The sequence below is a fragment of the Leopardus geoffroyi genome, chromosome X, assembly GCF_018350155.1.
Source record: "Leopardus geoffroyi isolate Oge1 chromosome X, O.geoffroyi_Oge1_pat1.0, whole genome shotgun sequence".
Taxonomy (NCBI): Eukaryota; Metazoa; Chordata; class Mammalia; order Carnivora; family Felidae; genus Leopardus; species Leopardus geoffroyi.
The window spans coordinates 82,020,490-82,048,031 of NC_059343.1; the positions used below are offsets into that span (position 1 = coordinate 82,020,490).

The following is a 27,542-nucleotide window of genomic DNA, read 5'->3' on the forward strand; positions in this document are numbered from 1 at the left end:
TCTTGATCTCGACTCAGGTCATGATCCCACAGTTCACAGTTCATGGCATGATCCCATGGTTTGTGGGATTGAGCAATGTGTTGGGCTCTGCACTGACAGAACAGAGCCTGCTTGGAATTCTCTCTCTCTCTCTCTCTCTCTCTCTCTCTTTCTCTAAATAAATAAATACAGTTCGTGGCATGATCCCATGGTTTGTGGGATTGAGCAATGTGTTGGGCTCTGCACTGACAGAACAGAGCCTGCTTGGAATTCTCTCTCTCTCTCTCTCTCTCTCTCTCTCTCTCTTTCTCTAAATAAATAAATACAGTTCGTGGCATGATCCCATGGTTTGTGGGATTGAGCAATGTGTTGGGCTCTGCACTGACAGAACAGAGCCTGCTTGGAATTCTCTCTCTCTCTCTCTCTCTCTCTCTCTCTCTCTCTTTCTCTAAATAAATAAATAAATAAATAAATAAATAAATAAATAAAAAGACTGAATGAGTTAATACAAGTAAAGGGCAGTGTCTAGCACTTAGTAAACAGTCAACAAACATTGGTTATTGTTACAGGAAATCAGAGGATGGAGAAACGATATCCAGCTGGGAATGGATGAGGAAAGGCTTTCCAGAGAAGGTGACATTGAGGAAAAGGTTGAATGTTAATGAAGAGTGATGGAATAGGGAGAGGTGGGAAAGCTCAGGTTTATGGGGCCATGAGTAGATAGGAGATAAGGGGTGGCATGGGAGCTATTGGGAGATAAACCTCCAAAGAGAGGCAGGGGTCAAAATGTGGAGGGCCTCAAATGCCTAATTTAAAACCCTGGAGTTAACCACTGGGCAATGGGAGCCATTAAAAGTTTTTGAGGAAGAGAAAAATAAAGCGTTCTTCAGCAGCAATGGAGCTGGAAACTTTGCAGTTTTATCCTTGAATGTTACCCACTGCAGAAACCAGCAAACTGAGGAGTAATGTTTTCGACTGAAGGAAAGGAAAAGGGGAGAGAAGGAGGGAGGTTGAAAAAACGAGAGTGGAGTGAATTAACTAGAGGACTATAGAAATGAAAAGTGCTCCTGGTGGGAAGTGGTGGAAAGGAGGTCTTCCCTGATTCCTCATTCCGGAGACAGCCCAGGGACTGAACTCGAACCATAACCTACCTTTTCCCAATTTTACGACTTCCCCATTTTAAGTTTCCACCTCCGTGGAGGGCTCCATTTAACTTCTAGACTGTGCTTTTGGCCAGTGAGGAGTAAGCGTAGGGCATTAGGACCCAGCGATTGTTGTAGTGAGAGAGGTTGAATCTCAATCTCTCAATTTTTCTCCCGAGCTCCCTCCTCTTCCTTTGTCATTCTAGCTGCCTGCTGCCTCCGCAGCATCCCTCTAGCTCTCCTTCCTTCTAGCTCTCCCTGTGCTGTCTGCGCCTTAGACAGGGTGCGCAAAGCCGAAGGATTGGTTGGGACCTGCCTTGGTAACCCCATGGCGTCCCCCAGAACCGTAACTGTCGTGGCCCTCTCAGTGGCCCTGGGACTCTTCTTTGTTTTCATGGGAACTATCAAGTTGACCCCCAGGCTCAGCAAGGATGCCTACAGTGAGATGGTAAGTGAAACAAATGGGTGATGAGGGACGCACCCCCGAGGGATTGCGAGTACCTCTCCCCTTCTTTTCTTCCCCGTCCGTGGTCCCACCCCCTTCACCCCTACCCCCACCCCGGACCATCCCTTCTCCCCAACAACTTTGCAGCTCTGAAGGAGCATCTGGGCAAGAGCGATGTGGGCTATGCCAGGAGCAACTGTTTTGGAGCTACTGAACACCAGTTGGGGGAGGGGTTGCCCAGCGAGTACACCTCCACCTCCAAATAAACCAGAAGGCTGAGACCTGCGTAGCACCTGTCATTGGCAGGAACCCTTCCCTCCTTCTAGCACACCCAAAGTGTGGGCAACCAGTCTGCAAGTCTGATTCCTTCCCCTGGAGCTAGGAGTTTAGCAAGCTGGAGAGTTTATTCATCTTCGGGAAGAACAAAGGGGAAGGAGGGAAACAGCTGGAGGAGAAAGGGCTACTAAAACTGGTGATTTTTTTAGGGGCAGGAAAGGTATTCCTCATTCCAGGAGGAGAACTGATCCCCTAGCCCCCTGGGTGTGTTGTGTTTGTATGCTTGAAACAAAGCAGTCTTGGCCCAAATAAAGGTCACTGAGCACCTGCTTCCTCCCTTTCACTCAAGGGAGACCTGGATGTTTTGTTGTGTTGTGTTGTGTTGTGTTGTGTTGTGTTGTGTTGTGTTTGTGGGCTAATCTGCAAAATCTGCAAAGTCTGCCTCTTCGCTCCTGCGAAATAATCCATAATCCCCATCTTGCCCTGTGGATGCTCAGGGCCAGGTCCTCTGCAGGTTTTCCCTTCTGCAGAGTTGGAATAACCAAAGGTGACTGGTCAAAACATTTCCTCTGCAACCTGGGGGCTGGGCTGCTCTCCCTAGTTGGACGTGAAGAGGACTTGTTCCTATGCTGTAGAGTGCTAGGGGATGGCAGGGGATGTTTCCAGCACTTTCTGTCTCTCGCCTCTCCCCGTCACTTTGCCTCTTCATTTACCTGCCCCAGCTGAAGAGAACCTGTTTCTCACTGCCTTTGCCAGACTGCCAGTAATGGGAGGGAACCCATTACTGAGCTCTCAAGGTCAAGAAGGAAAGGAGCTTAGGGGAGGAACAGGAAGGGAGAGAGAAAAGAGGCAAGAAGGACTCCCCATTAGGACTGAGGCAAGGAGGAATAGCCCCACACGTTGACAGGAATAAATAGCTCTCCTGGAGCCCACTGCGGAGCCTTCGAGGGCTCCTCAATGGGAGCTGCAAATGGATGGAGACTGGCAAATTGTAGATGCTCAGAAAATGTTTGCAGGCAGCTCTGGCTTCTGTGTCAGGATTTGAGCTGGTGCTTTCCATGTCTCTCTCATCACAGGATCACCCTGAGGTGGGGGAGGGTGGCTGGGACTCAAGGGTCTAGGTCTAGCCCCAGTGGCAAATCCTAATATATTTCTTCTTCTCCCCTCCCCTCCTCCCATCACGCTTGACCAGATGGAATTGAAATCAGGTCAAAATGAGTATCCAAGGCAGCCTGCACTGGGGAGGGGCAGGGAGGTGGGGTAGCAGAAGCCACCAAAGGCAGAGGGACAGGGTGGGAGGGACATGCCACTATATTTTTGTCTTGGTGGTAGTAGTTTGGTGTTAGATTATAAATACGTGAATATGCTCTTGCTTTTCTTTTAGTATGTACAGATATTTCTATGTTTGTGTGTGCACCTTAGGTATTTTTGAGCTTTCCCTTTCCTCAGGACATAGTACGCTTCTTCAGTATACTCCCTGTCCCCCAGGCCCTCCTCAGCTGTTTTAGAGCCCCCTCCCCCAAGCTGCACCCTAAGTACAATGTTAGGCTCTGCAGGCAATCCAACTAAGATGGAGTCACCCAGGAAGCTTCCTGCCAGCTTGGCAGGAGTTCCTGAGGAGGACCAGCCACCAATGGGTTTATAGTAGGTTTCTTCCTAGGGGGTCAAGCTGTTTATTGCAGTCTAATGAAAGTCAGAAGAAACCAATATCAAATTTTCATATCATATAAAGGAACATGTTTAAATAGGTGTAAGCTAATACAGCAGGACAGAAACATTGTGTGTGTTGTGTGTGTGTGTGTGTGTACACACAATTCTGTGATTATGTGTTTAGGGGCATCTGGAGGGAATGGAAGAACTGTATCTAGCTGGGAGGTAGACCTCACAGTAATGTGAAGCTTGAGGAGGATTTTCAGATTGCCTTTTCCAAGGTCCCCTCCTGCATTGAACATTGGGCCCCAGGCTGGAGATGGGCACAGGGCCCACTGCACCAGTCCTGGGCTGGCCTAGCTTTATTCTTGAATCCATAGGAAATGGGAAAAATTCAATTCTAGTACAAAGAAGGGGCTCAGTTTATATTTGTTGAATGGATGAGCAAATGAATGAATTATTGGAGCATTCTCTTGGCTGGTCACCACCCTTCAGATTTCTCTGGTTGGATCTTGATTATGTAGTACAGGAGCCATTTCTTGCTCTTAGAAGGGCATATGGCCCCTCAGGACCCCAACTCTAGATCAGCTGTGATGATTATTTGGAATTTTCTGTTTTCCATGTAGGAGTGATTCCTCTGCATTGATAGTCATGCATTGCCTGCAGTGGCTTTTCTTACAATATCTCAGTGTGGTAGTTTAAAGATTATTTGTTCTTTAAAACATATCAGTGAGGTAAATTCATTTAATTAGTTATTCTTATTTTACTGATGGATTAAACTGATCCAATATCATAGGGTAAACTGTTGTGGGAGCAGAGATTAGAAACCAAGTCCATGACTCAGTACTCTCAGTAGAGGAGTCATTAATGATCACAACTGCCTTTTTGGATGTCAGAACTTACAACTGATTCTTGAAAATACCTGGCACATTCTTGCTTCTTTTTTGTAACAGTACAATTGCACCAATCCATACTTTTACTTTGAAACCAATTTTTCAAATTTAGAATTTTGTTTTTTTTCTTTTCTGCCACTATTTTTTCCCCTGTTCTAAAACCATTAGTGTTATGCCTACGTGTTGTCCCCTCCATGGAGAATCGTTGCTAAGAACCAAATGGACACATGACTATGAACTTCTTTCCTGTATACTGCAGAAGCCAGGAAAAGTTAATGGATGGAGCATAGGCTTTTGGTCAGATAGCTTTGGGCTTGAGTCCTGACATTCTTGGTGTCTCAGTTTCCTCATTTCCTCAACTTTACCTCAGAAAGTTGTTGCAAATATTAATCGAGATTATATATGGAAGCATCTGGTATAGTGTTTACATATAGTGAGTGTTTAAGAAATGCTCTGGGTGAAGTAATGATGATCATGGATTCTACATTATGCAGTGGCTTCCTGACTAATTTGAATGGTCAGTTTAAGGGATTGAAATCAGGCATTTAGAAGAGCAAGATGCTATTTTCATGTGCCCTGGTGAACAGACATTTATGCAATTAGCTAATATTGAAAACTCCACACTTGATGCTGGGTAATGCACAGTGGATTCCATGCAGAACTTCCAGATGTCTCTCTGAATTGCCCATTTGGTGTGTGTCGCCCATACCTCCTCCAGATTTAGCAAGTATCATTATAGAGTACTCTGAAGCCCACGTGAATTCAATATGACTGATCACTCCCTTGACTAAATACCTTCATTAATTCACTTGAAATTAGGAGACAACGCTTACAAATGTTGCTAAGCAGCTTCCTGTGCAGTGATGGGGAACAAACAAATGGTTGACTTGCTCTAAATTTGGTATTCAGCTCTTTGTAGCAGTGGTTCCATTCTGTAGTCAAAAGGGGCCCCATGTAGAATGGTAAGAAAATGCCAAATTCCTGTCACAATGAAGCCAAGGGATTGTGGCCCTAAGGAAAACAGGGCAAGTCTCTGCTTCTTTACATCCCCTCATAGGGAAGGTTTGTTGATTTGATTGATTTGCTTATCTTATAGTCAAATGCCCTCATGTTTGGGCAGTTTATTTAATGCCCTTAGGTAATCTTTTATGCTTCCAATCACCGCCATTAACTGCTTTCCAGCTAGGTAATAAGACAGTGATTCACTGATGCCTAGACTGCTCTCTGAGGTGGTACAGTACCTTTGTTCTGTCAGAGAGGAAACTGACCCTGAGATGTGAAGTGACTTTACTTAGTTCATACAACTAGCCATCCCACGCTAAACTACATTAGAGTTTATGCCAAGGAACTTGTGGCCCCTCAATGGCCAACAGCTGTGCTTGTTTCAGAGCTACCTTTCTTTAACAGTTGAAGTCAGATTCTTCTGCCCTAAAATGCAGTTTGGTTAGCAGGACCAGGTTTCCCAGCTTCCTCTTTAGGTATGTACTATATAACAGTGGGGAAGAGAATTGCTTAAAATGTGTTTATCATTCACATGGATATTTGACAATTAAACACGTGATGGCTTTTTATTGCCCTTAGGAAATAATAATTCACATATGGCACTTTTTCCCTACAGAGATGCAGGAAAATCATACTTGAGTCAGTATATTCTGCAGTGGTTATGGTCTAAGACAGCCTTTACTGTCTAAGATAGCAACCAGGCTGAGAATTTTAGCCAAAATATATTTTTGTCAGTGCCCTCTTTGGCTTTCATATAGTTTTTTTCTCTGTAAATTTTAGTGAATAGCATTCTGAAACGTGTACCTAACATAAATTAACTGCTCAAGGAATTTTCAGAATACTCCTGTGCAACCAGCACCCATATCAACAAACAGACCGTTACCAGCTCCCCAGAAACCCCCCTTGGGGCTCCTTCCAGCTACTACCTCCCCAAGAGTAATTATTTTCCTGAATTCTAAAAATGTAAGTTAGTTTTACCTGTTTTTGAACTTTATATAAATAGAGGTACACAGTAGATTAGCCATTTTTTTTTCTTTTACCTAACTGGCATAAATATACTGAAGTGGACCAAACCACTTGGCCTCTGTTCGCATTTTGTCCTGTTAGCTGACTTGGACCAGTTATTAATTGCACTTGAAGATGAATGTAATTAGACAGTTTTTAAAAAATGTTTATTTATTTTGAGAGTGAGAGAGAGAGAGAGAGCAGGGGAGGGACAGAGAGGAAGGGAGAGAGAGAATCCCAAGCAGGCTCTGCATTGTCAGTGCAGAGCCTGACGTGGGGCTCGATCTCACAAATTGTGAGATCATGACCCGATCTGAAATCAAGAGTCAGACACTTAACTGACTGAACCACTCTGGTGCTTCGTAATTAGGCAGTTTTGAGCTGTTCAAATTTAATATCATTAACATGAGATCATGGACCCTGGTGTGTTGTGAATAGTAAATGACAAAAAGAAAAAAAAGTATGACTAAAGAAAGGCTCCATATGTTTTTGACTCATGTCTGAATCATATTTTCTCATACAATAAAAATAGACCTGTTTGATTCATTGTTATTACCATTAAAATAATCACTGTGGCTTACAAACACATGGTCTTCTCATTGTGTGGTTCATTAATTATGAAATGTGTGTTTGTGGCCCTTGGTTGATGCCATGATGCTGTGATTTTTTATTAAATCTCCAAACTGCACATTTAATTTATAAAAGGGGAAACCCAGATAATAAAATACTTAACAATTTTCTCCAAGCAACTTAGGGGCAAAACTAAAATTGAAATTTAGCTTATCTTAAGAATCTCAGCCCAAGGATATTGCTGTATGCTTCCCATTGAAGGGATTTGAAACATTTGACTAAACACTCCTCTTTTCTTGCTTCCTTGCCCTACAAGGAAACTATGGTTACAGGGTCTAGGTCGTTGCAATGGAAAGGAAACAGATCTAACAAAGTGATCTGTGAGAGCCTTTTGGGAGAGTGACTAGGTCAACTCTCTTTATTCTTACTATTAGAACAATTAAAGTCTTTAGAGATCTAGTTACTATAATAGACTCAAGACATGCGACCCTTCTATTGTTAGAACTGAAGTGGCCCAGACCAAACATTGATGGGGCTAACAATAGTAGGATTCTTTTGATGTGTCCATCCTACTCCACAGGAGAAAGAATAAAGGGCTTCCTATAATTTCAAGACCCCACCCAAGCTGAGTCCCATCTCTAACAAATTAAACACTCCCTGTCTAGAGTCCTGGAGAATAGGTGCTATCTGTACCTACTCAACTTTGAACTAAAGATTTGATGAAATGGCTTATGGTCATGCAGTTTCCTCTGTAGGAAAGAAGGGAAATAAAGAGGCAATAGCCTCATAAAAGAGCCACAGCTGTTGTTTAAGAAGTTAGATAAACAACTGAAAAAGTAATAAGGAGTTACAGCAAATGTAAAGAAAAAAAAAGGTCACTATGGGTGCCTGGGTGACTGCGGCTCAGGTCATGATCTCATGGTTCGTGAGTTCCAGCCCTGTGTCGGGCTCTGTGCTGACAGCTCAGAGCCTGGAGCCTGCTTCAGATTCTGTGGCTCCCTCTCTCCCTGCCCCTCCCCCGCTCGTGCTCTGTCTCCATCTCTCAGAAATAAATAAATGTTAAAAAGAAAAAAGAAAATAAAGGTCGCTGAAGTCTTAGGAACTTTATTTAAAGACCTGGAATTTGGCCGAATGCTACAGATTCCACTCTGGTATAGTTAAGAATCTATTATTGAATGATGGGTGGTTAGCCTTAGCCAAAACAGGACCATTTCCAGAAGCCACTCAGCCAGCATCTGAAAGTCTTGGCTCTGAACTTGACTGTAAGAAATTCTTCTTATCTCCTGCATTCATCTTGTCAGAAGCTTACATTTAGGATTAGGAACTGCCTTTTGGGAAGCTTTGTGTTGTTAATTAGAAATGGTCCTTACTTAAAAGTGTTAAGGAAGCCTCTTGGGTTTAGATTTCTTTCCTTAATGTTGCCTTGCTATTGTCACCAGAGTGCAGAGTGGAAAGAGTTGGCAGGTGGCATCTAGTTTAACAGCAAGAGGAAACAGGCATACTTTTCCCCACCACCAGGTGCCCTAACCCTCATCTATGCTCTGCTCCATTTGGGTCTGGCTCAGTTCAGCCCAGGGTTTTCCACTGCTTACTGGTGAACCTCTCCCCTAATTTCTGTCAAAATCCCTGATTTACCGAAAATGGGATGAGGGAGGAAGAATGTCTAACTTGCTGTGTTTCTTTATGTGCTCAGGGACAGGGTGAGGTGAAATGTTAAACACAGGACCTGACAGGGCCAGGATTAGGAAGAGGTAAGTGAGGCAGAGCTGTGCAAGTGCTGACTTGGATCTTGCCTTTACTTAAAGCTTTGATATTTTGTTCTTTACAGATATTATCTACCTTAATCAAGAAGTGTTTTTGGTGCCCTCTTAAATTTTGCATTCCAGGCAAATAGCCTTGCTCATTTCACTTTAATCTTAACCCTGGCCAGGAAAATGAGGCTCAGAGAGGTAAAATAATTTGCCTATGGACACCCAAGTAGAAAGCGACAGAGATGGGATTTAAAGGCAAGTCTGTTTGAATCAAAACCCATGGGGTTTTTTCCACTGAACCATTGGTCTTTTAACAGTCCTCATAGAGGATTATCTTGTGCCACTCATGATAATTAATCCATGAAATAAGGTGTATTCACTTATCCAGAAGTGAGAGAAATGACTTAACATTTGTTCCAAACCTAGATTGTGTGAACATATTCTAAGTGCCAGATGCTTCTAAGAGGTCAAGTTGGCTTTCTTCCTGATTCTTATAATCCTTGCCTTGCATATGGAACTTTTGATTATTCTCTTCTTGAAAACCTTGGCCCCCATGACCTTGTCTTTTGGCTTTCCCCATACTTTTCTGACTACACTCTCTTCTGTCTACTTTGTGGATTCTCTTCCTTTTTCCATTTCTTAAACATCTGTCACACAATTTTCCCTACTGAATACATTCTACCTGGGATACTGATGACTATCCATTCTGTATCTTTACCCCAGATCTCTCATACTGAGCTGCCTACCAGACATCCCCACTTAGATGTCTTAGAGATACTTCAACTAAAAAAAAACCCAAATTGAGTCCCTTATTCCTTCCAACCCCTTGCCCCACCCCCAACTTGTTCTTCCAGATGCATCCCCAAACTTGGAGAATGGTAACACTCTTCTATGCAGGTACCCAATCCAGAGAACAGAGAATCTTTCTTGACGTATCCCTCTCCCTCAGCGTCCACATCCAATATGACACCAAATTCTGTTGATTTTGCATTAAAAGTATCCTTGACTGTCCCTTCCCTCTCTCCTTACTGTCATTACCCTACTCTTACTTGGTTTCCTTGCTTCCAAGCATACCTCTCCCAATCCATCCTCCACATTACTTCCAAAGGGACCTTTCTCAAAAGCAAATTATGTTACTCCTCCTGGCTTATAGGATAAAGTCCACCTCTCCAACACAACATATATAGTTCTCCATGATCTCACGGTGACACATATATAGACATATATAAAAGGATATATATAGTTTTCATGATCCATTATTCATATCTATCTCCCCTGTCTCATGTCTTACTCTGACCTCTCCCTCCTCCAACTTATGCTGAACTGGGGCAGTGTTTGAAACACACACATCTGTTTTGTGCTTCAGGGCCTTTGCTTGTCCATTTTCCTGTGCCCCAATGAGCTTCCCTTGTTGATATTGCAAACACCTGCTCTTCCTTTAATATTCCACTCTAGCTTTTCTCAGTTTCCATCTAGGGAGACTTGACCACTCTGGCTTGCCTCTACTCTATCCACTATATGATTTTATTCAACACCCATTACACTTTATTGCACTTCTGTATTTACATTACTTTTCATCATATAAACTCAAGCTTCAGGAAGGCAGGGCCTTTGAATGATTGACATCTGTATCCAAAGTACCTAGTACAGTGCCTAGCACAAGGAGGCACTAATAAATATTGAATGAATTAATGGATACTTACTAAAAACAAAGCAGTGGGCCCACCTAGTAAGACATTTGATGAAATCTCATTGATTTACTAAAAAATGAGGATCAGGCCAATCTGAATACAGTGAAAAATATGATTATCTATTACTCTAAAGTCAATATAATCTTATTGCTTTGTAATGTATCCAGTGACTCCCTTCTCTGTTCTATGATGTCTCACTTTGGGCTATAATTAGACCTTGTACAGGCTTCTATCATGTGCTGTTAACCACACTGCTCTTTACTGGTGTTTTATGTATCTATTTCCTGCCACTAGACCAAGAGCTTCTTGACCCTGTCTTATTTACCTCCTTATCTCCATTGCATAATCCATGGTAGGTGTTTAATAAATATTTGTTGAATTAAAATTAATGAACTTGCACCAGGCTAATCAAAGTAGTGTCTTGTAAAGGCCTAAGGAGTTATCTCAATGGCCATGAGAATGATTTTTATCTTACTATATTTTAAAGATTTATAAGGGTCTAGTATTTGCATACATTTGTATTTTTCTATTCACATAGCACTCACTTTTTAATTTTTACAGATTACACAGATATAAACTCTAGCTCAGTTTTTGTCTGACTTATCAGATTCCAAATTAGGGAAGTCTAAATTAATGAAGCTTTACCATAATGTGCCTTGCCTTGTTTCATTTTGGTTGGTATTCATATTCAACTGGGTTTGGATGAGGCAAGCACTAGAAAATGTAGATATGGCTAATCCATACCAGATTTTATGGGCCCAATAAAATTTCTTTTATTTATTTTTTAAATGTTTGTTTGTTTATTTATTTATTTATTTATTTATTTATTTATTTATTTATCTAGAGAGCACAAGCAGGAGGGGCAGAGGGAAAGGGAAAGAGAGAATCCCAAGCAGGCTCCATGCTGTCAGCACAGAGCCCAATGAGGGGCTTGTTCTCAAGAACCAAGAGATCGTGAACTGAGCTGGAATCAAGAGTTGGATGCTTAATTGGCTGAGCCACCTGGGCACCCCTAAGTTTTTTTTAAATGCTTTTAGTGTTGTTTATGATTTATAATCAGAAAATAATTTCTAACAATAAAGCCAAATTCTCTTTTGTGCTGTTACTAAGGTTCAGATCACAGGGTCCTCAGAAGATTGCTTGCTTTTTTCTCATCTTAATTACAAGATTTTACTTAGGGGCCACAGTAAAAAAAAATTGGGACCTAGTGGGGACATAGAAAGGGAATGGTGGGGAAGGAGGACCTTGCTTGTGTTTTCTTCATTCTAATGTTAAAATCATGGTTAATGTGGCATTCCTTATGGTATTTCACTCTAGAAACGTGCTTACAAGAGCTATGTCCGAGCCCTCCCTCTGCTGAAGAAAATGGGGATCAATTCCATTCTCCTCCGCAAAAGCATTGGTGCTCTTGAGGTGGCCTGTGGCATTGTCATGACCCTTGTGCCTGGGCGTCCCAAAGATGTGGCCAACTTCTTCCTACTCTTGCTCGTGTTGGCTGTGCTCTTCTTCCATCAGCTAGTTGGTGATCCTCTCAAACGCTACGCCCATGCTCTGGTGTTTGGAATCCTGCTCACCTGCCGCCTGTTGATTGCTCGCAAGCCAGAAGACCGGTCTTCTGAGAAGAAGCCCTCACCACCACCAGGGCAAGCAGGGAATTCCGGGAATGCAGAGGAGCAGTCCTCCTTATATGAGAAGGCCCCTCAGGGCAAAATGAAGTTATCATAGGAAAGCAAAAGTGCAAAAAGTGGACCTTCCAGGCAGTTGCCTCCATCACACCCAGGAAGATGTCAGTGTGTGTTTTTCATTTGATTTATTTATCTTGAGGGAAAGGAAAAAAATATAATCTGCAAGTTAATGGCCCTATTGGCTTGTGTACACCTATACCCTAAAATGACCTCCCCACATAGACATAGTGCACCACCTTTAATCACTCCGGGGAAATTCTCACATCTTGCTGCATGCACATGTATATGGCTAACTATTGAAGTGTATTTGTGAGATGGACTCCAGCAAGCATGTGACTGTAAGATTATATGTGGGAAAATGTATTTACTGTGTGTGTGTGTGTGTGTGTGTGTGTGTGTGTGTGCGTGCATGCAGGTGCGAGGAGAAGGCTCTGATCTTAAACTAATCCTGCACAGGTATCCTTCCCTTTATAGACTGATTCTAGTAAGGGCAGAATAAAATAAACCTCCTATAAAGAGAATCCTACTTACTTCTGGTATAAATCAAGTGATATGTTTCTGTGGCATGAGGGAATTTCTCTCAATAGATTAAGCTGAGAACCAATTTATCACTTTAGGAAAAAGTTCCTTCAATTTGAGACACTGAGTTATACTGATTAGCCTCCACTGTAACAGTTGTTGAAATTTTAAATACTCTATATTCAGTTTAATTAAAAGAAGGGATATATGCAGTCCATACATAATCTAATTCTTCAAGTTATAAAATTGGAAGCTTCACCTTTCCTTTGCCCCAATCCAACCTACTAAGCTCCTTTACTCACAGTTTGAAACTGACACAGTAACTTGTCACCAGACCTCTTTTTTGGATTTTCTTAAGCCAAAAGCTGTCTCACTTCCTACTATTCTCAGCAGCTAACCAGGATTTGGCAGCTGCTCCACTGTTGCAGTTGAGGGAGCAGGGATTAGTCCTGTTAGAATTCTGTGAATCTCAAACTCTAGCTGTTCTCTTAGATCATCTGAAACTTGACAGAGGAGCTGTAACCAGTGTTTCCCTGCCAGACTCACTACTCCTATTGAATCTTCACTGAACTTTGCAAGTGTAAGCAGAGATCCAAGTTACTCCCATGGTTGTCTCCTCTACACCTCCTTATCAATTCTGGTGGGTGGAATTTATCTGGGGGAAGGACATTTGATATGGGTTAGTTGGATTGAGCAGTATGAAACATTGCTTTCTTCATTCCATACTGCTGTTTCTCCTTGTTAGATGTACTTTGATGGTTTTAATATTATTGTGCCAGGGATGGGGAGAGGGGTGGGGGTGTTGTGTGTGTGGGGAGTACAAATTATTGTATTTTCTTCAGTGTCATTGTTCTTGTTAATTGATACCTCTGTCTTATTTCTCTCATTCTTTCAAAATAAAAATTTTTGAAATTTGGAGGAAACTGCCTGGACAAATAATGAAAATCTGGGAAGAAAGGGTCATATCAAGCGATTCAGGCTCTTTTATTTCTGATTCTGGATAAGGGAGAAGAAAGAGAAGAAGTATAATCACTTAATATACTAACGAGGTTACCAACTTTCCAATCTCATTTTAAGTTTCCCCACAATTTTGTGATGTCAGCATATAAAACAGAAAGCCATAGAATTAGGATCAATACAATTTTCAGGTTTTTGGAGTTCTGTTTCACTAGATGATGCCAAGGGAAGGTGGAAGAGTGATTTCAGAGAAAATTGCAGGTATATTAAATAAAGGTGAATCAGTGTTCTCTCACTGTGTGTGTCCACAAAGTGGCACAAATTCCAATGCCACAGACCTGTCATATTAGTAAAGTTATTTCACCACTCAGAGCCCCAGTTTCACCATCTACAAAAGGGAAGGGGATTGAAGGTTTAAAATCCCTTCCAATTCACATTTGGGTCTATGAAATCATTAAAAGTATGAAAAATGACTCTTGAGAAATTTTCAGTTTTACTAGATAGGAGCAGCTGTCATAGCAAATATCAAACATTCAATTCTTATGCATGATTAAACAACAGTTCATGAAAGTACTCTGAAAATCATGAGATGCAGTCAATAGTAATTTCTGTGTCATCTTTCCAAAATATATCAACTTAATCTTTGATTCGTCATTTCTTCCTAAGATTTCAGTTTTCTCCTACAGTTTTGCCTACAGTTTATGGGTATGCTTTGGCCTCAAAAAAAAATCAGTAAGAGCCACTCAGTTTACCTTTCCTCTCTAATTCCTACTCTAGTTAAGAGATTAAACTAGGGACTAAACTCAGGTCTCAGACTAAGCCCATGTTGCTGTTTTAGCCAGTTTCTTTAAAACTCACTGATTCCCCAAAGTTAGAAATCTTTACGTGTTGCCTGGCGGGTTACGTGCAAGGTGCCACACCTACTTTAGGACACAGGTTTCTAGCAATCCCTGGAAGATATGGCTGCCCAACCTCGGTATAAAGAGGGCAGATCCAGCTGTCCTTTCTTCCCACCCCCTTGCTTCACCTGGGAAAAGCGACAGCTTCATAACCTAAGTCTCTTGTACAGCAAGGGAGAAGCAGCCTTTATTGCTAAGTTTGCAGTTTCATGTTTTTCTACAAAGTCCCGACATTGGGGTCAATCTGGGCAAAATGATCACTATAACTGAATTGCTCTTGTTAAATTCAGGAATCGAGACACTAATTGTCGGGTTTCAAGCAAAATAACAAAGGCAAACATTATTAAGACAGTGGGAGCGCTAGCCATCACCTAGCTCTGGCAGCAACGGCCAATCAGCTAGCTCTGGCAGCAACGGCCCACACGCCCCCCCTGCACGGGGCGGGGGGGGGGGGGGAGCGGCTCTCCGGAATTGGGTCTGCGTCAGCCCGCTCACGGCCTCGCGTCCTTGAGTTGAAACGCAACCAATCAGGCTTCAGCAAAGCGCGCCTCTCTGCCTGGCCGCGGACTGGGTCTCCGCAGAAGCGCATGCGCGGGGCGGGGCCCATTTATTTGAATCTAGGAGGCGGTGTTTGAATTCTGGAGGCTTTGAAGAAGGAGCGTGTTAGGTGAGGTACTTTTTCTTTTTCTTTTTCTTTTCCTTTTCCTTTTCCTTTTTTTTTTTTTTTTTTTTTTTTTTTTTTAAGGAGAGACAGAACGTGAGTAGGGGAGAGGCAGAGAGAGAGTGGGAGGCATCGAATTGGAAGCAGGCTCCAGGCTCAGAGCTGTCAGCACAGAGCCCGACACGGGGCTCGAACAGGTGAGGTACTTTTAAAGGCTGCGCGAAATGGGGGCCCTCAGAGCGGAGGGAATCTCCTGATTTCTGAGCAGGACTCTCCTACAAGGTGTGGCTGGGGTCGGATTTTTCCCCAGCCCAGGTATCTGTCTAGTGGGTGAGTCGCCATGGCCAAGTTCGCTCTTTGCTGGGGCAGGCTGTGAAGGGCCGGGTTCATGGGAAGCGATGATGGGACGGTTCAACTGGATGGGTTCAGAAGCTGCTATCCCTCGCTTCTTTTCTAGTACCCTAGGAAACTACTCAGAACCTAGAACTTCCCATTGGCTTAGATATACGTATTGCTCTCCTGCTCCGGCCTCATAGGTTGTAGGGAGGTGGGATTGAGTAACTGTCTTTCCGACCATTTCCTTAGTTTTTCCTATTTGAGGCCAAAACTTAAAAGGCATTCTGGGTTCCTCTCTTAGCCTTTCTTTCCCTACATCCAGTTCTTTTATCACAGCCTTGCCCAGTCCATCTCCAAAACATATCAGTCATTTTCTACCTCTTCCACCGCTGTTTTAGGCCTAGTTCAGACTACAGTTATATGTCTTCTGGACTTCTGCAAGACTTTTAAAAATTGGTCTGTTTTCACTCCTTGATCCCCTAACATTCTTTTCTCCACACTGCAGCTGAAACGGTCTTACAACAAATCAGATGGTATCACTCCCCTCTTTCACACTCCCCCCCACGCTACCCCCATAAGTTTCATTAGGGTAGAGACCTTGACTGTTTTGTTATCTTATCCCTGGTAACTAGAACTGTGCTTTGCATATAGTTGATCAACAATTATTTATGGAATAAATGAGTTCATGGGGAATAATTCTGTTGTGAGAATCCTTAGTTTGGTCACCAGTTTGACTTTTGAACTGTGCAGTTTTAATTTAGCACTCACAAAGTGGCGAGCATAAAAGATTAAAAGCAAGATCAAGGAGGGTGGAGAAATATAGGAGTGGAGAAAGTGAGATTGAATGTATGAGATGGAATAGTTTTGGACTTATTGTGTGATAGAGCCATTTTAAGAGAGCTTGCTATGTTGCTTGTACTCTTTTTTTCCACAATAAGTCAAGTTCAACTGGTAAATGTTACCTTGGAGAGTTGTTTCTCCCTATTCCTATTTAGGTCAAGGGCTTTCTGTGCAAGTTAACCTATAGACTTTGTTGCCAGGATTGTTGTCAGGTATTTTGTGTGTATGCTGCTTGTGTGATAGTTATTGTGTGCTGAATGTTTGGGAATACCAGGCAGATATGGTTCCTGTCTTTGTGGAGTAAAAAGGGATGCTTTGCCTGTTTAATGGTAACTTCACACTTGTTTCTGTATAGAACATGTGCAATAATGTCACCTCAAAAGAGAGTTAAGGACTCTAAGGCACAAAAGAGGACTTCACAAGATAGTGATAGTTATAAGACTAATCTCTTGGCCTTGAAAGAAGAGGACCTAAATGACTCAAAGTGCAGCTTAAAACATGGACAAAACGATCCAGTGAAAGGTTATGGACATGCTGATGATGAAGCAGAAGATGCTCTGAAAAGAGCAGTGAGATACTTTGAGAAAGGTAAGACAGATATTTTTTTACAGAAATAGAACTTTCATAAGAAAAATTATCCTACACCTTTTACTTATGGATTTTAATTTTTTAAATATTTTTTTAACTTTATTTATTTTGAGAGAGAGAGAGAGAAAGCATGAGCAGGGGAGGGGCAGAGAGAGAGGGGGGGAGAGAGAGAGAGTCCCAAGCAGGCCCAGCACTATCAGCACAGAGCCCATTGTGAGGCTGAAACTCATGAACTGGGAGATCACGACCTGAGCCAAAACCAAGAGTGGGATGCTCAACCCACTGAGCCACCCAGGTGCTCCCTTATGGGTTTTTAAAGGAAAGCATATTTTTGTTCATTCATGCTTTTTTTTTATTTAATAGGCATTTATTGAGCAGTTACTAATGTCAGTATGTTGGGTACTAGGGATACAACAACAAAACAAACTCTTGGCAGTGTGGTTTCCAAACTGCTGCACATTGGGATTATCTGAGAATCTTTAAAAAAACATTGATGCCTGGCATCCAGTCTTAGACATTCTGATTTTATTGGTGTGGAATGCAGTCTGGGCATCAGGATTTTTAAAAGTCTCCTTAGGTGATTCCAATTTGCAGCAGAGTTTGGGAACTACTGCTCTAGTATTGTGGATCAGCTTATAGTCTAAGTTCAGTGCTTTTAGTTACTTTAGATCAGAGATGCCAGAGCATGATTCAGTTTTCCTCACTGAAGGTGCTGTTGCTCCATTGCTGTTAAATATTGTAGAATTTTAAAGGCTTTGAAACATTTTGGGGAAGACATTTTTAACATAAAGCTATTTCTTTATAGTATCCCAAGTTGCAACTGTTGAGGTTGAGGACTGAAAGAATTTTAAAGGTCCCACTATTTAATATTGTTCCTTTTTCCAGGTCCTGTTGAAACTTCACGGAGTAGAGATAAAACCTTGGAAAAACACTTGAAAACTGTGGAAAATGTGGCTTGGAAGAGTGGGTTAGCTCCAGAAGGAATTGACATTCTACTAAATGTGGCACTTAGTGGCAAATTTGGTATGTCACGGGGATACATTTGTCATCAGTTTGCAGTTAGTTTTGCCTTCCAGACTTTGAATTAGATTGTTTATTGGTATCAGCTGTAGTTCCTTATTTGTACTATTCTCTTCATAAAGCCAATCTGGTAAGATTATAAAATGGACCTTTCTTGTGTTCAAGCTACCTTATGAACCAAAAGTTTCTGTGTGCATATGTTGAGAATGGTTAGTTATCACATGACTTTACAAATAGAATGTATAGACTCTTATCTCCAAATATATGGGAGTCATTTTTAGTATTTCTCTTAAGAAGCATAGATAATACTTTAAATAATGCTGCTAGAAGGCAGCTTAAGAGATCACTTGATCTGTTTCATTGCTTTTAGGTTTACTTGCCTATGACAAGTCCCTGTTGATACTGGTTCCTTTATAGTGTCTATGATCTACCAGACAATATGCTTTTGTTTTTGTGGAAATTATTTCTTTCCTCTTCTAAGTCCATTTTGAATGGAGGGGGAGAGGTTCTTAGAAAGAAATAACACCTGACCCGTATTCTTTTTTACTTGACAAGAACCTTTTAACCTACTCTCATCCAAATTCAGACTCGGAAGGTATTTAAGGCCTTGAACATCCTCATTTTAAAGGTGAGGAAACTGAGACTCAGAGTGGTTAAAGAGACTTGCTTAATGTCAGAGTTAGAACTGGGGAACTTCGATCTTCTAACTCCCCTTCTAGTGTTTATACTGTACCACACTGCTATTGGGCTTTTTACTTTTTTTTTTTGAACTGTTAAGACATCTGTCAAAACTGGTTGCTTTGTATGTTATTTCCTGGCCCTTGCATATTGGGTTCCTTTGTGTATACCCTAGCATCATGTTTTCAGGGGTGTATGTTTTAAAGCAACAACACATTACTAGCTGAAACCAAAATATGACTCCCAGGTATTTTAGTTCTCTACCTTTACTTGATTAATTCTCTGTGTTTTCCCACAAAGTTAAATTTGACCTGATAAAATTGGCTCTTTTAAGCGGTTTCAGATTTTTTGGTTCTTTTATTTTTTAACGTTTTATTTATTTTTGAGACACAGAGAGAGACAGAATGAGAGTGGGGGAGGGGCAGAGAGAGAGGGAGACACAGAACTCAAAGTAGGCTCCAGGCTCTGAGCTGTCAGAACAGAGCCCAACTTGGGGCTCGAACTCATGAACTGCGAGATCATGACCTGAGCTGAAGTTGGATGCTTCATCGACTGAGCCACCCAGGTGCCCCTAAATTTTTTGGTTCTAATATCTTTCCAGGAATCCATGTTTAATTTTTTAAATGTTTTATTTATTTTTGAGAGAGTGAGCACAAGTGGGGGAGGGGCAGAGAGAGAGGGAGACACAGAATCTGAAGTAGGCTCCAGACTCTGAGTTGTCAGCACAGAGCCTGACACAGGGCTCGAACTTATGAACCAGGAGATCATGACTTGAGCCAAAGTTGGACACTTAACTGATTGGGCCACCCAGACGCCCCTCCAGGAATCCATGTTTAACTAATCAGTGTCTATTGTCAATTCTATTTCTTCTCCCCTTAAAACATGTATGGAATATACAAGTATTTTCTATTTTGGAATTTCTCTTTTTTTGATATCTTAGAAAGTAATGGTTAGAAGGTTTTCATGATGTTTGTCAGGTCTTGTGGCAAATGCATGCCTCAGCCTTGGAAACTAGTATATGGCAATTTTAAAAATAATCTCTTTCTTTCTATTCTAACTTCATTTTTCTGTTAAGCTGGAATTGGAGATGTCATATGTGGCCTCCTTAATTGTTTTTCTCCTTTTCGTTACTTCTGTGATACCCTCCATCACTACTATATCTTTACATATAGCTCTTTTGCTAAGTTGAAATGCATATTCAGGGGCAGGTGTGCTACAAATTTCATAGTTAAGTACAAAAGGACTTTGGGGTGCAGTCAGTTAAGCTTCTGACTCTGGATTTTGGCTCAGGTCATGACCTCATGGTTCATGAGATTGAGCCTGTGTTGGGCTCTGTGCTGATAGTGTAGAGCCTCCTTGGGATTCCCTCTCTCCCTCTCTGCCTCTCCCTGTTTGCTCTCTCTCTCTCTCTCTCTCTCTCTCAAAGTTAATAAAGTTTTGAAAAAAGGACTTCAGACACTTTAGAAATTAAAAAGTTGCTGGGAAGTAAGTATTAAGTCTATTGAATTCACCCTTTGAATTTGGTACATGTGTGAAGTGTTAGTGGTCAGACTGTTTTAAACTTTAGAAGAGTTGGGGATGGGAGTAAGGGAGAAAAGAGAAATGAAAACAAGGAACCATAGTGGAATAGAGAGATTTTTATTCTTGTGATTCATCACCTGCCATCACTGCTTCCTTCCTTCTCCACAGAATGGAGTAGAAATTGAGGTATATGTAGAATGAATAAATTTAGAGACTAATGTATAGCATGATGATTATAGTTAATATTGTTTTTAATGTTTATTTATTTTTGAGAGAGAGAGAGAGACAGAGACAGAGTGTGAGTGGGGGAGAGACTGAGACAAAGACACACACAGAATCTGAAGCAGGCTCTAGGCTCTGAGATGTCATCACAGAGCCCGATGTGGGGCTTGAACTCGCAAACAGTGAGATCAGGACCTGAGCCAAAGTCAGATGCTCAACTGACTGAGCCACCCAGGTGCCCCAATAGTTAATAATATTGTATTGAATACGAGAAATTTGGTCAGAGAGTAGATTTCAGGTGCTCTCACCACACACACACAAATGTTAACAATGTGAGGAATTAATTGTAAATTATCTTGGCTGTAGTAATCATTTCACTATGTATATGCGTATGATATCATCATGCTATACATCTTAAATATATGTAATTTTTATTTAAAAAATAAATAGAGGTCTTCACCTTCAGGGAAAAAAAAAGATGTGTGTAAGATATTTCTGAGGATGTTACCTACGGGCCAAGTTAAGATCAGTGTTATTTCCATAAATGGATGTGATCATCATCCTAGAATACATCTAAAACAAACTGTATAAGATAATTTCTAAGAATGCTAATTGCAGAAGTGAGAACTGTGTTATTATAGTGAATGGATGTGATCAGCACACTGTAATGCATGTGAAACAGTGGTTAAAGACATGGATCCAAGATGCTTTTGAAAATTCTATTTGCATGAGAAGTTGAGAATAGTTGTTTTTTCAGTGACTGGTGTGATTACCACATTATAATGCAAATGAAACAATGTTTACGTACCAAAAAAATTGATGAGATATGCATTTAATTCTTGAAACCTTCATAAGCAGAAATTGATATAGGGTGTATACAAAGCTATTTGCAGCATCACTTCTATTACCAGATGGGAGAATACCATGGAAGCCAGAGAGTATGATGGAAAGATTGGACCAGTATAGAATGATATTACTGCCAGCTAATTCCAAGAATAGCTGTTTCATTCTGCTGTCCTCCCCACTTTTTGGGAGGGATGGAGAATACAAATATATTTATTCTTAAATGAAGCAGCTCATGCAAGATGTCTGTCTGTAGCTTTAAATAAGAATCTATTGTGCCGTTAAAAAATAATAACTAAATAAAAAATAATCTTTGAAATTTGTAAGGCTTTTTTTGAAGTATAATTCACATTCCATAGAATTCACTCTTCAAGTATGCAGTTCAGGATTTTTTTTTAGCATATTCACAGAGTTGTACAATCATCACCACTCTCTAATTCCCACACATTTTCATCACCCCAAAGAGAAACCCTGTACTCATCCTCCCTTTTTAAATAGAAATATAGAGTCAAAGAATTTGCTTTATAGTTTATATTAGAAGTTAAAGGTACATTTTTTTTGAAACTATGTTTTGAAATGATGATAAGAGATCTATCAAATATTACTCACTGTTGTTTATTGCCTTCAGTATACAGTGAGATTGTTTTGGACTAAGTGAATAATAGTAAAGTAATAAACAAGATTCTAAAATGTAGTTTAATTTGCAGTTTTGTCTGCTTTCCAGGAAATGTTGTAAACACTCGGATATTGAAGTGCATGATTCCAACAACTCTAATATCAGAAGATTCTGTGGTTAAGGCGGTCTCCTGGCTTTGTGTTGGCAAGTGTTCTGGTAGCACCAAGGTAATCTTTTTAAACACTTTGATGATAAGTCCTTCAGAACCACTTAAGGGCTGGCAAGGAAGAGCCACTTATGGAGTAATGGCAGTGGCTTTTTGTGGAAAGCCTGTGGTTTTGGAACAATATAACTTGATGCAGGGGCTCTGCTCAAGCAGAAATTTTTTACTGAGATATAAAATCTATTATCCTACTTTGTGCTAGAGGCTTCTAAAATAGCCCTGAGTGGGCAATTAAGCTCTCTCCTGTGCCAGTTACATTTCTCTAAAGATAAGCATTTTGTCTCTTGATAGGTACTTTTTTATCGTTGGCTGGTTGCTATGTTTGACTTCATTGATCACAAGGAGCAAATTAACTTACTCTATGGCTTCTTTTTTGCCTCATTGGAAGATGATGCACTGGTAAGTAAAAATTGGACAACATTATGCATCAATCAAATGGTACGCTCTTGTATATTGACACATGATGTGTGCGTCAAAGTGCCACATAATGAGTTTTTCCTTATTTTTATTTATTTTTAAATGTTAATTTATTTATTGAGAGAGTGAGGCAGAGCACGCATGCGCATGAGCTGGGGAAGGGAAGAGAGAGAGAAATCCCAAGCAGGCTCTGCACTGTCAGACACAGGGCTCAAACTCATGAACCCCTGAGATCATGACCTGAGCCAAAACTGAGAGTTGGATGCTCAACCGGCTGAGCCACCCCAGTGCCCTGTTTTTCCTTATTTTAAATATTTTTTTAAGTTTTTTAAGTTTGTTTGTTTGTTTATTTATTGAGAGAGAGAGAGAAAGAGAGAGAGAACACGAGCAGGGAAGGGCAGAGAGATAGAGGGACAGAGGATCCAAAGCCGGGTCTATGCCAACAGCAGATAGCCAGCAGAGAGCTTGATGCGGGGCTTGAACTCATGAACCGTGAGATCATGACCTGAGCTGAAGTTGGAGGCTTAACCGACTGAGGCACTTAGTTGCCCCTGTTTTTCCTTATTTTAAAATAGTCAGCGGCACCTGGGTCGCTCAGTTGGTTAAGCTTCTTTTTTTTTTTTTTTTTTTTTTTTTTTTTTTAGTGATCTATATTTTATTTTATTTTTTTTATTTTTTTTATTTTTTATAATATATGAAATTTATTGTCCAAATTGGTTTCCATAAAACACCCAGTGCTCATCCCAAAAGGTGCCCTCCTCAATACCCATCACCCACCCTCTCCTCCCTCCCACCCCCCATCAACCCTCAGTTTGTTCTCAGTTTTTAACAGTCTCTTATGCTTTGGCTCTCTCCCACTCTAACCTCTTTTTTTTTTTTTTTTTTTTCCTTTTTTCCTCCCCCTCCCCCATGGGTTCCTGTTACGTTTCTCAGGGTCCACATAAGAGTGAAACCATATGGTATCTGTCTTTCTCTGTATGGCTTATTTCACTTAGCATCACACTCTCCAGTTCCATCCACGTTGCTACAAAAGGCCATATTTCATTTTTCCTCATTGCCACGTAGTATTCCATTGTGTATATAAACCACAATTTCTTTATCCATTCATCAGTTGATGGACATTTAGGCTCTTTCCATAATTTGGCTATTGTTGAGAGTGCTGCTATGAACATTGGGGTACAAGTGCCCCTATGCATCAGTACTCCTGTATCCCTTGGATAAATTCCCAGCAGTGCTATTGCTGGGTCATAGGGTAGGTCTATTTTTAATTTTCTGAGGAACCTCCACACTGTTTTCCAGAGCGGCTGCACCAATTTGCATTCCCACCAACAGTGCAAGAGGGTTCCCGTTTCTCCACATCCTCGCCAGCATCTATAGTCTCCTGATTTGTTCATTTTGGCCACTCTGACTGGCGTGAGGTGATACCTGAGTGTGGTTTTAATTTGTATTTCCCTGATAAGGAGCGACGCTGAACATCTTTTCATGTGCCTGTTGGCCATCCGGATGTCTTCTTTAGAGAAGTGTCTATTCATGTTTTCTGCCCATTTCTTCACTGGGTTATTTGTTTTTCGGGTGTGGAGTTTGGTGAGCTCTTTATAGATTCTGGATACTAGCCCTTTGTCCGATATGTCACTTGCAAATATCTTTTCCCATTCCGTTGGTTGCCTTTTAGTTTTGTTGGTTGTTTCCTTTGCTGTGCAGAAGCTTTTTATCTTCATAAGGTCCCAGTAATTCACTTTTGCTTTTAATTCCCTTGCCTTTGGGGATGTGTCGAGTAAGAGATTGCTACGGCTGAGGTCAGAGAGGTCTTTTCCTGCTTTCTCCTCTAAGGTTTTGATGGTTTCCTGTCTCACATTCAGGTCCTTTATCCATTTTGAGTTTATTTTTGTGAATGGTGTGAGAAAGTGGTCTAGTTTCAACCTTCTGCATGTTGCTGTCCAGTTCTCCCAGCACCATTTGTTAAAGAGGCTGTCTTTTTTCCATTGGATGTTCTTTCCTGCTTTGTCAAAGATGAGTTGACCATACGTTTGTGGGTCTAGTTCTGGGGTTTCTATTCTATTCCATTGGTCTATGTGTCTGTTTTTGTGCCAAGTTGGTTAAGCTTCTGACTTTGGCTCAGGTCATGATCTCATGGTTCGTGAGTTTGAGCCCCATGTTGGACTCTGTGCTGACAGCTCAGAGCCAGAGCCTACTTTGGATTCTGTGTCTCCCTCTCTCTCTGCCCCTCCCCAGCTCATGCTCTGTCTCTGTCTCTTTCTCTCTCTCTCTCTTTCTCTCTCAAAAAATAAGTAATAAACATTTTAAAAAAAAAAAGGGTCCTGGGTGTCTCAGTTGGTTGAGTGTTCCCCTCGGCTCAGGTCATGATCTCACAACATGTGAGTTAGAGCCCTGCGTCGGGCTCTGGGCTGACAGCTCAGAGCCTGGAGCCTGCTTAGGATTCTATGTCTCCCTCTCTGCCCCTCCCCTGCTTGTGCTATCTCTCTCAAAAATAAACATCAAAAAAATTAAAAATAAACATTAAAAAAATTAAAAATAAAATGTTAAACATATAGAAAAGTATAAAGCATAACACTCTTGCACCTGTCTTTCATATTAACAAAGTTTTTACCATATTTGCTTTATATTTTCTTTTAAGGAAATAAAATGTTACAGATAGAATCGACTCCACATTGGAGTCTCTGCTAATTTAGGGCAGTGATTGTAATCTTTTCCCTTTAAAACCACTTTAACAGAGTCCTGTGGGTCACTTATTCTACATTTTCTTGTATTACCACTGCAAAAACCTCATCAGAATTAATGAGGAGAGGATTGCTTTTGATGAGATGCTAGTGGACTGATTTTGATGAAATAGCATAATTATTCCCCTTGAAAACGTTAGTAACTCTAAGAAATCAATCTGCTGTCCACCTGGAAGACTTTCAAGGGCCATCAGTAGTTCGTAGACTGTGTGAATCATTCATTTAACCAAATTCCTCTTGGCTTTGGAAAGGAAATTGATTCATTGATTTTACTTTTAAAAATTGATGTTTTCACTGTATTTGTTGCATTGTACTAGGCACTGTAGAAGATTAAAAGTTTAGCAGAGAGTTTCTGTATTCCAGGGAGTTAAAATCCAGTTGGGGGATTAAGGAAAGTACATAAAGTTAAATAATACCTTAAGAGTTAAATTATCAAAGATAATATATGACAATGTGGGGATAATAATTGCTGTGACTTTTCCAGGAAGGAAGAGAGCACTGTAAACCAGAGTGATTAGAAAAAGCATCATAAATAAAGTATGTGGGCGTCAAGCTAGTCCTTGAAGGTTGAATAGGATGTGAGATTTGATAAAAGGAAATATTATTTCATATGACAGGAACATTTCAAGCAAAGTTGTTAGCTGTGTAAATTTTGTTCCCAGAGAACTTCAATAGATCAGTCTGACTTATCTACATTTGTGTCAGGCAGTGGGGGAAGGTAGGGCTGAAAAAGTTGGATGAGGAAAGATTGTAGAGGTCTTAAGGTGATGCTAAAGAATTTGAACTTTATCCTCTATCCAATGGGGAAATCAGTGATAATTTTTGGGAAGAACATGTTGAAAGCAGAATTGTTGGAAGTTGTGTTTAGTATGCCAAACAATATGAATAAGGAGAGAGGCTAGTGTTGGGAAGAATAGTTAGGAGACTAATATGATAATCCAGGTATAAAGTGATGAAGTCCTAGACTAGAAATTCTCAAATATGATTTGTGGGCCCCTTGAGTCTCCCTGATTCAGGAGTTCTGAGAAGTCAAAATTATTTTCATAGCAATGTCAAGATATTATCTGCTATTTTCATTGTGTTGGCATTTGCACTGATGGTGCTATAAAGTAATGGTGAATATAACTGGTGCCTGAGGGGCAACTGGGTGGCTCAGTTGGTTAAGCATCTGAGTTCAGCCCAGGTCATGATCTCATGGTTTGTGAGTTCGAGCCCCGCGTTGGGCTCTGTGCTTACAGCTTGGAGCCTGGAACCTGCTTCAATTCTGTGTCTCCCTCTCTTTCTGCCCCTCCCCAGTTTGTGCTCTGTCTCTCTTTCTCTCTCACTCTCTCACTGGTGCCTTAGCCAGAATCAGGGCAGTGGGGCCAAACTGTATTAATGGTCATTTTGTTCTTCACTGTAGTAAAAAACAAAAATGCTAGTTTCTCTTAATGTCTCAAATGAAGCAGTAAAAAATAATGCATTAATTTTACTAAATTTCAACCTTTGAGACATGTTTTTAATATTCTGTGTGATGAAATAGGAAGTACAAATAAATCCCTTCTGTGTACTAAAGTATAATTGTTGTCCTGAGGAATAGCACTTATGTGATTGAGTTGTGAGCTAAACTAGCTGCTTTCTTCATGGAATACCATTTTTACTTGAATGACTGACGTTTAAACTATGGTTATTCAGATGTGGGTATTTGGCAGATGTTTTCTCAAAAATGAAAAGCCAGCCTGTCATTTCAAAGGAAACAACTTGAAGTATTTGTTCCCACTGATTTGAGCTTTCAAGTGAAAATTATAAGTTGGGAAAATTTGTATCTACCACTGTGAACTTGACAGCTTCCCAATACTTAAACTTTTCTGATGAGATTGGTAACAATAATAATAAATGTGAATTGTAATGAAATGTGTCAATATTTGGAAGCTTGGTATAACTCAATAAACCAGTCTTTTCCAGATGACTAAGTATGATGTTATAAAATTATACATGGGTAAAAGATCCATTCAAAATGCAAGATATATCAATGAATTTTATTTATTTACATAATACTTTTTCAAAAGACTTTATTTCTTTAATGTTTTTTCAATAGACTTTAATTTTATACACCAATGAATTTTAATAGAACAGTACAAAGAGTTCATTGATAAGGTTTCAGATTCCACATTGCAGCTAACCCTTAAGAGACTACCACTTATCAAGACTAATATACACCGTTTTATGAAAAGGCTATTAAAATATTCCTTTCTTTTTCAACTACATGTCTGTGAGGCTGGATTTTCTTCATTTACTTCAGTGAAAACAAACCAGGTTTAGTTTCTATTAAGTCTGAAACATTAATGTCACTCTAGTCATTTTTTTTTGGAGAGTTAGTAGTTTTTCATAAAATA

The 27,542-nt window shown here is 40.6% G+C and overlaps 2 protein-coding genes across 3 annotated transcripts in view; both read left to right on the forward strand.

The window, feature by feature from the left end:
• The first annotated feature begins 782 nt into the window (after positions 1-782).
• Positions 783-13,531, forward strand: TMEM35A (transmembrane protein 35A). Its single transcript, XM_045471575.1, has 2 exons — positions 783-1,569; positions 11,722-13,531. The coding sequence occupies exons 1-2, from the start codon at positions 1,450-1,452 to the stop codon at positions 12,127-12,129; spliced, it is 528 nt and encodes a 175-aa protein (XP_045327531.1). The 5' UTR covers positions 783-1,449; the 3' UTR covers positions 12,130-13,531.
• Positions 13,532-14,970: 1,439 nt separating this feature from the next.
• CENPI (centromere protein I) overlaps positions 14,971-27,542 on the forward strand; it is a 79,511-nt gene continuing 66,939 nt past the window's right edge. The window contains exons 1-5 of one of the 2 annotated variants that reach the window (XM_045471573.1): positions 14,971-15,322; positions 16,657-16,889; positions 17,775-17,912; positions 21,898-22,016; positions 22,304-22,411. In XM_045471573.1, the coding sequence (XP_045327529.1) occupies positions 16,670-16,889; positions 17,775-17,912; positions 21,898-22,016; positions 22,304-22,411 (585 nt within the window). In that variant the 5' untranslated portion in view covers positions 14,971-15,322; positions 16,657-16,669. The remainder of the gene's footprint in view (positions 15,323-16,656; positions 16,890-17,774; positions 17,913-21,897; positions 22,017-22,303; positions 22,412-27,542) is intronic. The other variant, XM_045471574.1, reaches the window with a different exon arrangement.

Bases quoted from the DNA above. Each gene is read 5' to 3' on its own strand.
- TMEM35A (XM_045471575.1), top strand. From the start codon at position 1,450: ATGGCGTCCCCCAGAACCGTAACTGTCGTGGCCCTCTCAGTGGCCCTG. The intron at 1,570-11,721 runs GTAAGTGAAACA...ATTTCACTCTAG, and splicing joins AGGATGCCTACAGTGAGATG to AAACGTGCTTACAAGAGCTA.